Raw genomic sequence first — 17530 nt, forward strand, 5'->3', positions numbered from 1 at the left:
GAGAATTCTACTTTGGCTATCTTAGATCCTTAATTAATACTCTCATTCTTAATAACAGCTGAAGTAATGATAATAAAAGTAATAGTAAAAATGCCAGAAACCACACAAAACAAGAGTTGATAAGCACACTAGTGCTGGACTATGCCAGTGGTTTCATCTAGCCACAGGAAAATTAAAAAGATGAAAAAAATTAAATTAATGATGAGTTTTCTATAAAGCTTAATTTACACAATTAAAGAGTCTGCCCTTTTTTCTTAGATTATATTCATGCCATGTTTTTAAAAAATTAATTCATTTTTAGTGATAAATGGTGATGATAGATGATTTTTTTATGTCCTTATTTTAGGCAAATAAAGATTTTGCCACCTTAGATTTTCTCAATTTCTACTTTTATTTTTGGAAATTTCACTATTTTGAGAAATCTAGAAGTTTAGGAACTATTGTATGATAATGTTTAATTCTTAAATACTAATTTGAGGCAGATATTGCCGTTTTTATCAAAATAAGAGGAACTAAACCCCACAGAAGTCATTTTAATTTGTCCAAAGCACATATTAGAGCATGACACAAGCCCATATCTGTCTGATTTCAGCGCTTGGTTCTTTTTTTTTTTTTTTTTTTTCTTCCTTTTTTCCTTTGTTTATTTTCTTTCTTTTTTTTTTTTTTATCATACTTTAAGTTCTAGGGTACATGTGCATGACGTGCAGGTTTGTTACATATGTATACTTGTGCCATGTTGGTGTGCTGCACCCCTCAACTCGTCAGCACCCATCAAGTCATCATTTATATCATGTATAACTCCCCAATGCAATTCCTCCCCGCTCTCCCCTCCCCATGATAGGCCCCAGTGTGTGATGTTCCCCTTCCCGAGTCCAAGTTTCCTCATTGTTCAGTTCCCACCTATGAGTGAGAACATGTGGTGTTTGGTTTTCTCTTCTTGTGATAGTTTGCTAAGAATGATGGTTTCCAGCTGCATCCATGTCCCTACAAAGGACGCAAACTCATCCTTTTTTATGGCTGCATAGTATTCCATGGTGTATATGTGCCACATTTTCTTAATCCAGTCTGTCATAGATGGACATTTGGGTTGATTCCAAGTCTTTGCTATTGTGAATAGTGCCGCAATAAACATACGTGTGCATGTGTCTTTGTAGTAGAATAATTTATAATCCTTTGGGTATATACCCAGTAGTGGGATGGCTGGGTCATATGGTACATCTAGTTCTAGATCCTTGAGGAATCGCCATACTGTTTTCCATAATGGTTGAACTAGTTTACAATCCCACCAACAGTGTAAAAGTGTTCCTATTTCTCCACATCCTCTCCAACACCTGTTGTTTCCTGATTTTTTAATGATTGCCATTCTAACTGGTGTGAGATGGTATCTCATTGTGGTTTTGATTTGCATTTCTCTGATGGCGAGTGATGATGAGCATTTTTTCATGTGTTCTTACTACTATGTAATTCCTGTTTGTACTAGTTAGGGCCTAGTGAGGACAGCAGAAACCCTTCTAGGCTAGGCATTTTAAACAGAGAGGATTCTTTCTTTTCTTTCTTTTTTTTTTTTTTTTAAGACGTCTCTCTCTGTTGCCTAGTCTGGGCTGGAATGCAGTGGCATGATCACTGCTCATTGCAGCCTTGACCTCCTGGGATCAAGTGATCCTCCCACCTTAGCCTCTTGAGTTGCTGGGACTAGAGGGGCACACCACCACACTCAGCTTTTTTTCTTTTTTTTTATTTTTAGGAGAGATAAGGTCTTACCCTGTTACCCATACTGGTCTCCAACACCTGGAATCAAGCAATCCTCCTGCTCTGAGCCCCAAAAGTGCTGGGATTACGGGTTTGAGCCACTGTGCATGACCAACAGAGAGGATTTAATACAGGTGATGGAAGAGATGAGTCGCTAAGTAAGGGAGGGGAGTCAACCCAGAAAAAATAACATCCTAAAATCACTACCATCCCTATGGCTAGAGATACACGGGGGACGGGGTGGTGTTTGGGAAAAACCATCTCCATGGATCTAGGTCCACTAGGGGAACAGAATGCTGCTTGCACTGGGAGGAAGGGATTATGGAGCCAAGAGCTGCAAGTACTGCTGAAGATGCTGTTGGAGGCAAAGAGAAAAGGAGGATAATACCTGGCTTCTCCCTTCTTCTTGTCTTTTGTCTTTTGCTAATGCCTCCTATTGCCCAAACTTACCCAGAAACCAGAACTCGCAGGTGCAGAGAAATGTAGCTCCTTGTGAAAATGAGCAAATCAAGGGAATGCTGGGAAATGAATATGAGAGCAAACAAGTAATCAGCCAGCACATTCTAGCACATATCTGTATTCAGTTTTTCCCCTGTACCTTTTACTATAGCAGTGAGGTCCAAACATACCAGAGGACGCTTTTCAGTATTAACTATCTAAGAGAATCTACTTGGTGATAGGTGAGAGATGAGGATGTCTCTATTTCCAATTCATCTTTAAAGCAGAAGAAATAAAAAGAAATTTGGCTCTGGGGTAACCTTACTTTTGAGTATTTTAGATCCTGTAAGGGTGGCTGAATTAGAAGCTCTGAACTAAATAGGATGGAGAAGCACAATCCTGGGTCATGTTTCTTTCTTATTGTTGTCTCCTTCCCTCTCTCCAGGAACAATCACCTCCCACCTCTGTTTCCATTTTAGAGATTTGGGGTTGGGAAAGAGTTCCATATTCATGGGGTGGTGATAGGTTCGGCCATAGCACATGTATAGGGACATTTCTATGATCCCTGTTATCACCTACATGTCCATTTGAAGGGAGAGACCCTACTCAGGGTCCTTTCTGAAGGAGGTTTGGACGTAAGCAGGAACCACTGGATAAAATAAGTGAGGTGGAGTTAGAAAATTATAGCACAGTTCCTCAATTTTTAAATCTCCTCTTAAAAGAGAAACCTCCCTACCAGGCCACATTTCCTACCTTACTTATGGTTCAAGGTCAAATTTTACTTCTGATGTACTGCTACAATTGTCTCAAATCCAGTGTACATCTGCTTCTGTTTTTAGTGATTGCTTTACTCTTTTACAAGCCATCTCATTCCATCACAGGGTGAAGAAAAGAACATGTAGAAACCAGATGTTGTATTAACTATAACCATTATCCTTTATGGGATCCCAGAGGTTTAATCTCTATCCATAAACAGGTGAGGAAGATACCAGCTTTCAGCTGAGCTTTATACTGAGGAGGCTTCACTGAGAAGGAGGCGAAGGCTCTGCCATCCATCTGTCATTATGACTCGGGAGGCTCATACTGGATGGGTATAGCCCAGTAGTTTCAACTCTATCAGACCCAAAGCTCTCCTTTTTATAACATATATTTTATGATCTACCCTTTAATGTCCTAAAGTGAAATTCACAGGTAATATCAACATACGCAATTTTAACAAAAAACAAAATGATACCTGAACTGTAACATAAAGGAGAAATAAAAGGAAAAGAGTTTGTAATAAAATAACATGCATTACAAGATAGAATGCTTAGGACAACTCTCCTACAAAACACACTGAAGTGGTCGGATGTTTATACTCGTGGAGAATCATGCGTGGGACAGCTGCATGTGCAGACTGATGCAGATGTGGAGTGGAAAGATTCAAATAGCACAATTAGCATCGCCACTGATGATGTGATTTTCTAAAACAGTGAAAAAGACTTGGTAAAGTTCTACCTTTTCTTAATTTGTATGGTAATTGCATCCCTGAAGAACTAGGTTTATGTTAAAATTGTGCAAAAACACTCTGAGTTTATAAATAAATTGGGGTTATATTCTGGACTTAGGTGATTATAAACAGGATTATCTCCTACTTGCAATGTCTGGAAACCTGGTGCATACTCAATAAATGTCAGAAATACTCTCCCCAGTCATTGCAAGAGTGCCAAATGTCTCCCAAATTATCTAGGACCAGCACCACTCCACCCATCGTGAATGCTTGTGTGGGCTGTCTAAGGCCACTTTGGAGGGCAGGGATATGGGAACATGCGTCTCATGGAACTCTAGGCTCTAAGTCCACAGTGTTTCTCCAGAAGCCCTGATTCGACCATAGCACTTGAGACTACACTAACTTTGATAAGCTGTCAAGAGAAAAATAGGTGGATTGTTGCCAGAGGTCTTGGTAAGATTCTTAATAATCAGCTTCCAGTGTCACTTAGGTGGGAGTGGTTTATTCCTAGACTGTATAAGAGCCAACACATAACCTTCCTCATGGAGGTATCCCAAGATTGGCTCTATATCCCTGGGTTTTACCTACATAGTGTGAAGCACTATCCAGAACTGACATACACATGTAGAAGAATGGCAGTGGGGAATGACACATTATTAGATACATTGGTTACCATGCAGAAATGCTTCTTTATCCTGATAATATCATACTCAATAATAGGTCATCACTCAAAGGTGCCATTAGTCATGTGTCTGTCTGTAGTGTGTAAAGCCAGTTTTGAACAAGAAAGTATCAGTGAGTATTCTGAGCTGTCCTCATGTCTGGATTGGGTGTACGTGGTGGAGTAGTAAAAGCAAATGTCTTCAGACTCAGATTTAATGTCCTCAGACCCAGATTCAAGCCTTCTTTGCTGGTCTGTGACCTTCAGTAAACTAAGTAATGTCTTTGAGCCTCCATTTCCTTATCAGTCAGTGTTTACAATAGTGCCTGATGCATAAGCTTGTTGGAAGGATGAATGAGATAATATAGATAAATCACTAGGCATAATGACTGACTCACAGTAAGTGCTCAGTAACTATTAACCACCATTATTGTTAGAGTGGTGGTAATTATCTCCAATAAAGATCTTACAGAAGAAAAAGAGGTTCTTTTAAAAAAAGAGGCTGTTATTTGATGTAGATGACCTGGAAGGAAGATAGAATTCCTCTTAGGGATAGAAGTGGTTTTTCCTTTAGGAAAGAACACCATTTGTACATATTCAGTAATAAAAGGTGAGCCAGCCCTGCCCCCACCCCTACCACCGGCAAAGCTGTGATAGTAGAAGATTGTCCTGCATAAGAATACAATATAATTTTCTTATAAGTTCTTTCCAAAGGAGGGGATAAAGGGTTTGATAGAAAGTGGTTCCTGGGAGAGTTTGCAGAAGAGTGGGAAAGATCTTGCTAAGATCACAGGAGGCACATGAGCAGCCAGAAATTCCTTGGATTCATAGTAATAGTGATGTTTGCCATTGAAATGGAAGATGTTTTCTGTCCTGTGCTTAACTCACCCCCTTTGCATTGTCTACAAAATCTTTAGTGAAAGGCTGTGGCTAGATCACCCTAGTGTGAATGAAAGGAGAGAGGGATTGTCTGGAGTGGAGCGGGGAGAGAAGTGATACAGAACACCATGACTACAGGAGGCAAAATGCTAAGAGCATGAACAAGACATTTGGAGGAAGAAGGGGCCCACACAATGATAGTCCCAGAGAGATTCTTGGACATCTTGAGGGAGCAAAGGTGGGAATGAATGTGAGATGGGACACCAATGGCACGTGAGAAAATATTAGAGAAAACTTTACTATAATTTCCTTAAAACTAAGTACAAAACTTATGAGACTTTTTTATATTTGGGTAACTTTCCAAATAGTTAATGAATTTTTAAAAAATGAAATGAGATGCTTTTAAACAAGAGGGAGATTACCAATCTTTATACCTTGTACTTCTATATATACTGTTGTGAGTTTGATATTCACAGTATCCAGTAAAAAATTGGAACGAATTATTGAAATGAAAACTCAATGCTGAGAGATCACATTCTTATAAATCTCTTGGTATGGGAATGTATTAGATGCCATTTATATATTATGTGCCTTATTTGATATGTTTGAATCTTCTGGCAAGAGAATATTTTCCCAACCACTTTGTGTCAGGGATTATAAGTCACTGTTGGGTGACAGTGAGGGGATTTTATGTACAACTGCTTTATTGTTAATGCATATATTGTACAATTCATACATCTCTTACATAGCTTTTGCAAGTCCTTTGAAACATATTTACTTTTAAATAGAATCTGTAAATTCTATGAGATATCTTCGTTTTTGTGTATGATTAGTTTTATTTTTCTGGGTATATTTTCATGTTTAATTGTTGCAATGACCTTAATAAAAATGCTATATAACAGTAGATTTCTTAAGGAATGACACATTACCCCAACATTATCCAAAAGAACTAATTAATCAAACATGACTAATTTTAATGTAATTACTAAAGAAAGATATACCATTTTATTATGACACTCTAGCCATACATTTTCAAAATATGCTTATTAAACAGTAAATGTAAGATAATGATTCAATTAGTTACATTTTTAGAAGTCATTAGGATTGATATTCCTCTGCCATAAGTGAATTGAGTAATAATTTCAAATACAATCAGAATTAATTTAATAAAAAATATGCTTTTCAACTAAGACAGATGTAATGAATGGCCAGTCATTATTTTCTGGTTTCAAAATAGCAGGGGAAATTAATTCAGTGTCTGTAAGTTTATTTATCACACTTGGCCTATAAGTGTGATAAAAATACATGAGGCAAAATACATGATGTAATCCCAATTCTCATAGTTCATTAACTCTTTTACCAAAAAGAGATCTGACATGGTATTTGGGCCCTTTAGGTAAACTGAATATAAGCTGCATGATATTTGAAAGGTTTTGATATTTTGAAGAGACATTTTCATGATACACAGACACAGATAAAAGATGTAAGTAGACAGCTTGAGGTTTCAGAGTCCCTCCTGTGGTGTGTTTAGCAGCGGGTACAAGATAAATATCCAAACAAAATCAGATTAAGGGATTAACAGAAGTGACTTTGCTATGAGTTGGTGAGTGGGGTCAATGGGTGGCTTGAAAGGGATTTTAGAGCTCTGTTTTTATTTTTCCTACTTTACATCAGTGCATTTTGGGCAAAATAAAATGAGTAATGTTTACTTTTAGGCCTCAGTAATATATAAAAAAAAAAAGGGCAGATTCTAAGGATTGTGGAAGGTCATGTTTCTGAAAGTGACAGGTAATTCAGCTCAGGTAATTCAACTCAGAGTTTCTCAGGAGAAACTCTATCTCCATCTTAACTCATATTTCAGTTGGGCAGTAACATTTGGTTTTGTGTCCTCTCTTTTTTTTTTAAATTTTAAAAAAGCTTGGATATTTTTCCCCTTGAAAGACCCCTATCAAAGATAGTTGAAGAATGAGGAGAGAAGGACCATGTTTACAATCAATGTAATTATACGTTAAGAGGGAACACATGGGCAGGGTGTGGTGGCTCACGCCTGTAATCCCAGCACTTTGGGAGGCTGAGGCAGGCAAATCACAAGGTCAGGAGTTCGGGACCAACCTGGCCAAAATGGTGAAACCCCGTCTCTACTAAAAATACAAAAAATTAGCTGGGCATGGTGGTGGGTGCCTGTAATCCCAGCTACTCGAGAGGCTGAAGCAGGAGAATCGCTTGAACTCAGGAGACAGAGGTTGCAGTGAGCCGAGATCATGCCACCGCACTCCAGCCTGGGGGACAGTGTGAGACTCCATCTCAAAAAAAAAAAAAAAAAAAAAGAGGGAACACGTGAAATATATGTTTTCAATGAGGTTCCTTTAATTCTAGAGTTTCAGCTTGGTCAGCCCTCTATAAAATTCTGAGCAAGATACTAAAATAATGACTGGGTTGGGATGGGGGCAGAATAAAGACAGCTTCAAAAATTCTCTGGGCCTCTGTCTTATCTGTGAGAGGTTTCTTTAAAAAACCAAAGCATTGTTCCAGATAGGAATTGATTATTTAAATTGATATCTTTATCCTGTACCATATGCACTTAAAGCTTCTGACAGTCTTCTTTCTTTTTTAAATAGAAATTACACAAAAAAAGATATCTATGTATCACTTTCTAATACCTAACAGGAAGGTCTTATAAAATATTAAAATAGCAATAAGCAAATATGTACTACAGGATTAAACACTAGCATTGGAAACAAAACAAAATCCAAAACCAAGAATCAACAACATTTTCCTTTTGTTGCTGCCCCCCACCAGATCTGGACTTTATGATCTTTGCAAGGGAGGGGCATAAAGTTTCACAATTCTATTTTAAAATAAATGATGCCATTGCATAAATCAGATTTATCTTTTGAAAATATTGGTGGAAAGCCCGTGTGATCTGAATGGAAAGATTCTTTCTTATGAGGAGAGTCAAACAGGTTCTGCTCTAATAAATTAGCACAATCTTTTAAGATTAAAAATAGCAAAACATTTTAAATAGTCTGATTACAGCTTCAACAAGTCAAACATACATTTCTATCTAGCCTATAGTTTTAAAGAGTCTATGTGGGTTTAACTTATTATTCCTCATTCCAATATAAAAAAAAGAAGAAAAGAACCAAGTCATTTTGAACATTAAGAAATTCATAAAGACTGTATAAAGTAAAAAAAAAAAACAAAAACAAAAACAAAGTAAAAACAAGAAACAAAATCTTCACAGATTGTTAGCCATCTCTTTCAACGATTTCTCAAAAATTCTTTCTTTATCAGTAGATAACCCCCATCTCATAAGGAAATACTTTCCAACATTTCCCAAATGAGATCAGTGACTGCTTTTCATGAGAGCTACTGCTCTTTGAGATGTCTGGGTGAAGGGAGAATATCTTCTATAAACCAGTAAATGCCAAAAAATACCCAAGGGGGATTTGGCAGAAGCTATTTTTTTGCAGGTAAATCTATGTATTTTTTCTTTTTGTTCTTATTTTCTCCACTTGCTGAATATCTATTTTAGAGCAGAGAGCACAAAAATCGATAAGGAACTTACTTATCTTTTAAATTCTTCTATTTGGCTGTAAGATCTTTTTTCCCACGTTTATTCTCCATGCTCTTGATCAAGTTCAGAAGATTGGATAATATATTGCTAATTTTGCTAAGTTTGAGAGCCAACAAAACAATGGAGCCTTCTAACTTTAAAAAATTTCCATCTCCTGCCCCTGCACCCCCAAATTCACAATTTGGTGAACAGTACACTACTTGTGAGTGATAAAAAGTTGAAAGGTGGTGGTGGCTAGATAGACCTAATGCTATTTTATTAAGCAATCTATCTATAGAATTGTTGTTTTTATACTTTAAAAAAATATGTCTATGCTTTCTTTTTTTTCTTTTTTTCTTTTTTTTTTTTTAGTCAAGTACTTTCTTAAAGAAACAATAGCACCACATTGGCATAGCTGGCCAAACAATAAATGGGAAAGCAAAATGTGCTACATCTTTTATTCTAAGCCTTCTCCCAAGTGCATAAAATAGTAACAGAAACCCTGGAGCCATAGAGCATGAGATGGTTTCATCTACACAAAGATTGATGTTCCAAGGGGAGGAAGGATTCTCAAGGGAAGACAGGCTTTTGTTTGTTTGTTCTTTAGTAAAATTTTCAAGGAAGTGATTTCTTTTCAGTATCCCATTGGATCCTAAGGGTGAATGTGTGTGTGTGTGTCTGTGTCTGTGTCTGTGTCTGTGTATGTAGAGTGGGTGTTGAGAGATTTTCATATCCCTAGAAGAGTGGATTCTGATGGAGCGCTGCATTAACTTTTCAGGGGAACCACCTCATCTTAAAAAGTTCAAATAATACTTTGATACTGTTTGGGGAAGAGAGAACAGAAATTTGACCTAAGTATCGAGTATGGTCAATTAAATTGGAAATAAGCCTATGAGTTGAAAGCTCATTCCTACCAATGTTTACCATTCCTTTACAAATATCTTGAAATTGCCTCATTCAAGAATTATAAAGCAATCTAATTCTGAAGCAAAGCTTGTAAAATTTTGGGTTGTGATATTTTGTTTGCTCCTTTCTATGAAATCCGAGTCATTCTGCTGGAGTATATAGTAATCGACTGACTTCCAGGGTTTGCATCAATTTGTCTTCTAGTGTTAATTCATTAAAAAATAAAATAGTGAGTTGGTATAATGAGTTATTTTCAATTTATGTATGATCCAGTTGGAGAGGATTATGTGTTGGAAAAAGTTAAGAAAGATAATATGGCAATGCATCTTTCAGCTTTTCTCCTTGGGGGATTTTTGACTGTGGATAGAATTAAGTGAAGGAAATAAGTCATAGACAGTCTCAGAATTATCACATCTAACTATGACAGAAAACACGTAAGTCTGCAGAAGTCTGCCTATAAAGTTTTTTTGAGAGGGAATAATTTTAAAAGGTACACACTGGGGACAAGAAATAAAAAGAAGTGCCATCTTGGGAAGAGGAGTCCAGTATCTTATTCCACAGAACCTGTATGTCTGGAAAACAGGCAGAGGGGAAAAATGATGTATAGTTTCTTTTACATCTGTCCATAGTGATTGGAATATTGCTAAGCATGCTTGAGGTACTCAATTCAAATAATGTTGGACTGAGAGTTAAAATACTTGTTGACTGAACAGGAATGCTGGCTCCACTAAATGGGACCTTCTTTTTGCATATATTCAGAAATCCAGGGAGTCTTTTTTTTTTTTCCTGGCCTCTGATCCTTGAGGTGACCCAGTGGGAGAAAAACTGAAGATGTTCTTTTTGTTTTTCATATAGACTTTCCAAGAATGTAAAATATACAATTTGCATGAAATAATCAAGTCTGGATACTTTTAACCAAAAAGTCCTAAGGTGAATAAAAAGATCTGAATGTTGGATAATTCATTGTTCTAATGAGAAAATCTTGATCTACAGATGGGGATCATTTTCTAGGCTGTGATGGACTAATACACTAACCAGTGGACTTTCTTGATACCAGTTTTCAGTTGAATGGATAAAACACATTCACAGAGAGCTAGGGGCTACCCTTCTAAGCAGGCATGGGAAATTTCTTGTTTTGATGGAAGTTTTTGCCTTTCAATTGGCAACTCTAGTCAAGCAAGTTTTAACACAATTTTTAAAAAATGTATATACAGCTAAGAATAAGAGTAAAGTTTGTTAAAGAAGATAACTTTGTGACTTTTTATTAGATATTATTTTAATATTTCAAATTTGGGGTCACTTTCCTTATATTGCGTAGAAAAGAAGGAAGTATTATGTTTTTCAAAATGAATAGAATATTATTTATAGTATTAAACAAAGTTTTACTAGATATATAGTAACTGCATAGAAGAGTCAGTGAGTACTAACAAATAGAGTAATTAACTCCCCTTTCACTGGTAGAAATCTCTTTGTTTTTCTCCTTTTTTCTTTTCCTTTCTCTCTTTTCACTTATCTTTGTATTCATAAAATGAAATGCAGAATTCAAAATCAAATTGAAAATCACATGCTTCTCACATATTTTGAAAAGTGTTTTAAAAGAGATTGAGCTGTTAGCTTTTAACAACTAGTTAGTTGGCCAGTTATTTGGATAGTTTCACTGACAAGAACTGAGATGTCAGGAGCATTCAATTCACCAATCTCTAGCTATGTTATAAATGGGTTATTTATAGAATTCCTTGCATCTCAGCAACTCAAGCGCCCTGATGTTGCACCCTTACAGCAACCCAGGGTAAAAAAAATCTGAATCTTTATCTTTTTAAACCTTATACCACCCCTTTGAGGTAGGTAGATGACATATTGCCCCCATTTTGCAGATGAGGAAACTGAGGCACAGAGAGGTGAAGTGACTTGCCCAAGGTCACACAGTGGTGAGTCCATGACACAGCTGGCAGATGTTTGTTTCTTCAGTGAGAAAAAGAAACCAGGACTGCTAAAATTCCTAGCCTTCTGCTTTTTCCATTCCACAGTTTCCTCTCTGGACTTACCAGTCCAATTTGCATCAGTGGACTTTTGTGTCTGAAGTTCCTCTCGGAAGGCATAATTGGGGGGACTTTGCCTTCTTTCCCAAATGGATGGCATTTTCAGTACCCTTCCCCTTGTGTCATCTTTGGCTCCAGGCTTCCCCTATTGTTTTGCTTTCACCTATTACCGTTTTGGCCAGACTCTTTCATATAACAAACTACAAAATAGCACCATTATACTAAAAAACAGAGTTTTACATACTGTTTGATATATCCTGTATAATTGATATGCTAAATTTACATAGTGCTCTATATGGAAAAAATAAAAAGAGGAAAGTTACTAATTAGGTTGTACATTAACTCATCATTTGAAGGAACTGTTTTGAGTTGAAGAAACTTTCTATGTTTAAAATATATGCCTAAAAATGATTGGCCTCAAAGTTGCAACTATTTGCATTATTCTTTTTTGTAAGCATGATGTGGAAAAATAAAGCTTTGTGTCTAAAATAAAATGCATCCAACTTATATTTGGTACAAATGCCACAGATGGAATCTTGTGGGTTAGAAATTGGTGTGCTTCTTGACGACTTGCTGCTGCTTTTGAGGAGGCCAAATTCGGCAAATATAAAGATTATGAAGGAAGGTGGTGGATATAGACTAACAAGATTATCAGACACTGTAAAACAAACAGCCCGTGTTGTGTAGAAAGAAGTGCAAATAAGGAAACAATTCATAAACCACTTAGACAACGTTGCTGAATGAATGGCTCCAGCAGCCAAGATTCAGAGAGGAATTTAGTGCAACTGGATCTATACAACACCCATGCATTTGTGGCTCTTGAGAGGCAGGGACTAAGGTATATATATATATATATATTTTCTTTTCTATAGAACATTATTGATAAAGGATCAACAGCAATCTACCAACTCCAGGACCATTTTTGCAAGGTGCAAATCACTCCTAAAGAAAATGTTGGAATGTTTACTTGTGTATTTCATTGGGGGAAACGCCCATCTTTTTAAATGTTATCAAACTTATTTTTTGGTAGGTGTTCCAAAGTTTAACAGGTAACTCGTGCAGAGCAAAGGATCCTGCGGTGGCATGTCACTCTTCACTCCTCAGGAGGGTCTTCCTACATTCTGTAGTTCTTGTTTCCTGCACTCCCTCTACTTGCGTTCTTCAAATGTACTTCCTATAAATAAGGGAGAAAAAGTGACATTAACTCAGTGAAGTTTTATGTATCCATCTATTTCTAACATTGGGTCTCAACTTTCCGTATCATATGCCTTACCAGTTGAGCTAATAGAGAGCTTGAACCTTGGTTTTCCTGAGAAGGGCATATATAGGTGGACAGGCCCTTAGTACTTTTGCCAAATCTCACTCAGTGACCTTTATGTACCCCTGGTGGCGTGAATACCACAGGCAGCTTTATAATCACACAAAGATGAGATTTGATTCATCTGCTTCTATCACAGATTCATTGATTGAAAGGAGATCCTGAAAAATCCAGCCCTCTGGCCTCTAGATCCTTTCCTAGGAAGAAAAAAAAATCCATCACATTCTGGGTTCATCCTCTGTTGTTTTATTGCAGTTTGTTCTGTTTTAATTTTTGTAAAAAGGAGATATTTATTTTTCATTGTTTTTCTTGTTTTCCTCTAGAGCAAGGCAGAGTTTTAGAAATCGAAGATTAGGAAATTTTATAATTTTGAGTCTGTAAAATCACAGACATACTGGGCTGAGCTCAACTCATAGCTCTTCTATTTTCTAGCTATGTAAACTTGTACGAGTGGCAATCTCTTGTGTTTCAGTTTCTTCATCCATAAACTAGGGTAACAATAATATCTACCTTATAGGATCAAAGATTAAATAATTTATATATATACTCACAATAGACCTGGAACATGGTAAGCACTACATAAGTATTAGCTGCTGTTATTATTATTAACTCATTTTTCCTCTTCTTGGTATTGTCACCTTTATTGGAAAGTAACCGTGCCAAGACTAAAAGTCCTGGGTTCCTAATTTAGTGTTACCATTCACTCACCAACAAGCAATGATGTTATCTTAAGGATATTGAGGTTTTTTTTCTTGAACAGGGTCTCTCTCTGTTGCCCAGGCTGGAGTGCTGTGGTGCCATCTCAGCTCACTGCAACCTCTGCCTTCCAGACTTACACAATCCTCCTGCCTCAGCCTCCTGAGTAGCTGCGACCACAGGTACATGTCACCATGCCTTGATAATTTTTTTTTTTTTTTTTTTTTTTTTTTTTGTAGACATGGGGTTTTGCTATATTGCCCAGGCTGGTCTTCAACTAGTAGACTCAGGTGATCCACCCGGCCTTGGTCTCCCAATGTGCTGGCATTCCAGGCATGAGCCACTGTACCCGGCCTGGATATTGAGTTTTGTTTAGAATAGAAGCCCTGTGAGAGCAGGGATGTGTCTGTCTGTTCACTGTTATAGTCTCAGTGTCTAGAACAGTGTCCAGATTATTGCAGGTACTCAATAAATATCTGTAAAATGAGTGAAATGAATGAATGTGTATGAGGGACCGTCTCGTGATGTGCAGAACTAAGTCATTATATTATAATACTTTTCCTACAGTTATTATTTTATCCTTGAATGTATTTAAATTGCAAAGTATGTAGACAGGAGTTTTGAAATAAAATCAAGGAGGAACTGGCACTTATATGCATAAACCTGAGGCACATCTTTTTTTTTGGTTTTACCTCTAGGCAGAGAGCCCTCTACAGAAGTATGTAATGGATAATTATTGGTATAGAATGAGGTTCATAACCAGAAACAAAAGTTCTCTCCATGATACCTGGAATCTTCAAACTGTTCCTTCTGGCTAAGGTGATGAAAACCCACACAGTCACAACATTGTGAGGAGCTAAAGCACATTTGAGATTACTCAGACCTGAGACCTGGAGAAGGTGAGAGGTTTTAATATGAAGTCTGGGGAAAAAGATCAACTGCCACCCCTTGGAAATAATGCCTATTGGCCAAGGTTCACAGGGATCTGGCAGTTTTTCTTACACATGTTTTCCAGTCCTACTTGGAACATTAGAGTTATCACCAAGTCCTTCATGAAAGGTAGTTGGCATTGTATGAGTTGATGGTCAACATCTTGTACTGACTGAGTAGAAGTAAGATGGCATTATTGTGTAAAAACATTCAAATAGCTCAGTGACCACTGCAAAAAGGAAAAAAAGCTGGTAGCAAGAAACTGGGCATTTGCATAGAATAACTTGAAATGCCATCTGTTTTAAATCCTGTCACTTTCCCTCAAATATCACAAAAGACCACTTAAGATATATTTGTTGTGGTGCAAAGCATCTACTGCTAAACTCCCAGTAAACTTGTGTTTTTCTTTTGTTTTTGTTTTTGTTTTGAGATGGAGTCTTGCTCTGTTGCCCAGGCTGGAGTGCAATGGCGCGTTCTCAGTTCACTGCAACCTCTGCCCCCTGGGTTCAAGCGATTCTCCTGCCTCAGCCTTGCTAGTAGCTGGGATTACAGGTGCCTGCCACCACGCCCGGTTAATTTTTGTACTTTTTAGTAGAGATGGGGTTTTATCATATTGGCCATGTTGGTCTCAAACTCCTGACCTTGTGATCTAACTGTCTTGGCCTCCCAAAGTGCTGGGATTACAGGTATGAGCTAAACTTGTGTTCTTAATCTTACATTGGGTTCTGCTTTCTTTCTTTTTTTTTCTTTTTTCTTTTTTTTTTTTTTTTTTTTTTTTTTTGAGTTGGAGTCTCACTCTGTCACCCAGGCTGGAGTGCAGTGATGTGATCTAGGCTCACTGTAACCTCTGCCTCCTGGTTCAAGTGATTCTCGTGCCTCAGCCTCCCAAGTAGCTGGGATTACAAGTGAGTGCCATCAGGCCCAGCTAATTTTTTGTATTTTTAGTAGAGACGGGATTTTGCTGTGTTGGCCAGGCTGGTCTTGAACTCCTGACCTCAGGTGATCTGCCTGCCTCAGCCTCCTGAAGTGCTGGGATTACAGGCGTGAGCCACCATGACTGGCCGTGTTCTGCTTTCTTATAGGAGTTCTCTAGAAAAATGAGAGAAGGACACATAGGGCCACAGAATAGCATCATTAACGTTCCCAAATTCCTTGAAACGTTTTTGTTCAATTCTCAATCAACACTGTTGATGGTCTGTAGCTCATCAAATCCCCAAAATAGATATTATTAAGGATGCCATCTCTCTGCCTAACTACTAACCAAATTAATTAACAGGCAGAGAAACACACTAATTTGAATTTTACCTTTTGTTTTTCTGTTTAAGAGGCATACCACCTCCAAATAAGAAGATCTTTAGGCATCTGCAATGCCCAAACTAAGAAAATGTTCAGGAATGAAATGGGAACAAATTAAAAGAAAGCCTCATAAAGCGTTTAATTTCCATTCTTCCTCTCAAGCCAAATTAATCCCAAATTTCTACAAGAAAACATTAAGGTACCATCTATGCTTTACTCTTTAAATTAGCGGGGGGCTATAGCAAAAAGAATTGAGGTTAGATTGGCCAACCACATACATCTTATTTTTTGTATCCAATAGAGAGATTCTTTTTCTTTTCTCTCAAAGCACAAGGCATAAAGTGTAAAGTCTAAGCAGAGGGATCCCCTGGTCTGTTTCTTCTGGGTCTGTCTCAGCATCACAGCAAAGCCAGGGGCTGAGACTCACTTGAGTGAAGCAGATGCTGTGCCAAGTAGCATGGTTCCCATGCACACACGTGCACGGTGGAGGCCATTCAAACCAGCTGGGATGTCGTCTGGTTTGCATTTGGCTCTCTTCCCAGGCTGTCACATGTGACTTCTTTGTTGCAGACAATGACAGTGACAAAACAAAAGCACTCAGGCACTTGGTCTCAGTTGCATCTGTTGCTTTGCTCATTGTCTTAACTTAATTACGCTGGCCACCCTTGACAATGGGCGGCAAGTGGAGGCATGTTAGAAGCAGCCGTCATCATCGGAGCTGGCACCCACCTTCAGTGCACTTCTTGAAGGGTTATGAAACTGTCCCACATTCAGTCAAGCAAAAACTTTTCACTTCAACAGCTTGTCCAAGACAAACAAACCAGCTGAAACTGTTTCTAGTATGCAAGTAGACAGATTTTTAAAAGGAAAACAGTAGTGAGTAAATACTGTTTCCTATTGACACCGACGAAGGTAAGACTATTAAGAAAACGTTGATCCTCCAGCTCACTGGGGTTGGTTAAAGAATTTTACCCTTCAGAAGGAAAGGTTAACCAACTCATTAGGAAATAAGTTTGTGGAGGGTTTAATTTGTGATATATATGATTACCCATTATGTACAGACAAACATATTTAGGGCGCTAGAAAAGGCCCTCAAGAGGCCATTCACCTTCTCCCATTATCTCTTGGTTCTTATCCTAGCTCCAAGCTTTCCTTTGGAAACCTATCCACAGACTTTTCAGATAAGATCACTGTGCCAAGTGTGGTGGCTCACACCTGTAATCCCAGCACTTTGGGAGGCTGAGATGGGCAGATCACTTGAGGTCAGGAGTTCAAGACCAGCCTGGCCAACATGGTGAAACCCTGTCTCTCCTAAAAATACAAAAAATTAGCCTGGTGTGATGGCGTGTGCCTGTAGTTTCAGCTACTAGGGAGGCTGAGGCAGGAGAATTGCTTGAATCCAGGAGGCGGAGGTTGCAGTGAGCTGAGATCGTGACACTGCATTCCAGCCTTGGCGACAGAGTGAAACTCTGTCTCAAAAAAAAAGAAGATCACTGAGGACTAATAACAATGGCAATAATAATAATTTTGCTTAACATTTGCAGAGGCTTTACAGTTTACAATATAATATCAC

The 17530-nt window shown here is 37.9% G+C and overlaps 1 protein-coding gene across 3 annotated transcripts in view; it reads right to left on the reverse strand.

The window, feature by feature from the left end:
- Nucleotides 1-6169: 6169 nt before the first annotated feature.
- Nucleotides 6170-17530, reverse strand: part of IGF1 (insulin like growth factor 1) — an 83425-nt gene continuing 72064 nt past the window's right edge. For 2 of the 3 annotated variants that reach the window (XM_010357272.2, XM_010357273.2), the window contains exon 4: nt 6194-12891. In XM_010357272.2, coding sequence (XP_010355574.1) covers nt 12832-12891 — 60 coding nt within the window. In that variant the 3' untranslated portion in view covers nt 6194-12831. Of the gene's footprint in view, nt 12892-17530 lie in introns of all 3 variants that reach the window. The other variant, XM_010357271.2, reaches the window with a different exon arrangement.

This window comes from Rhinopithecus roxellana, chromosome 10 (genome assembly GCF_007565055.1).
Source record: "Rhinopithecus roxellana isolate Shanxi Qingling chromosome 10, ASM756505v1, whole genome shotgun sequence".
Taxonomy (NCBI): domain Eukaryota; kingdom Metazoa; phylum Chordata; class Mammalia; order Primates; family Cercopithecidae; genus Rhinopithecus; species Rhinopithecus roxellana.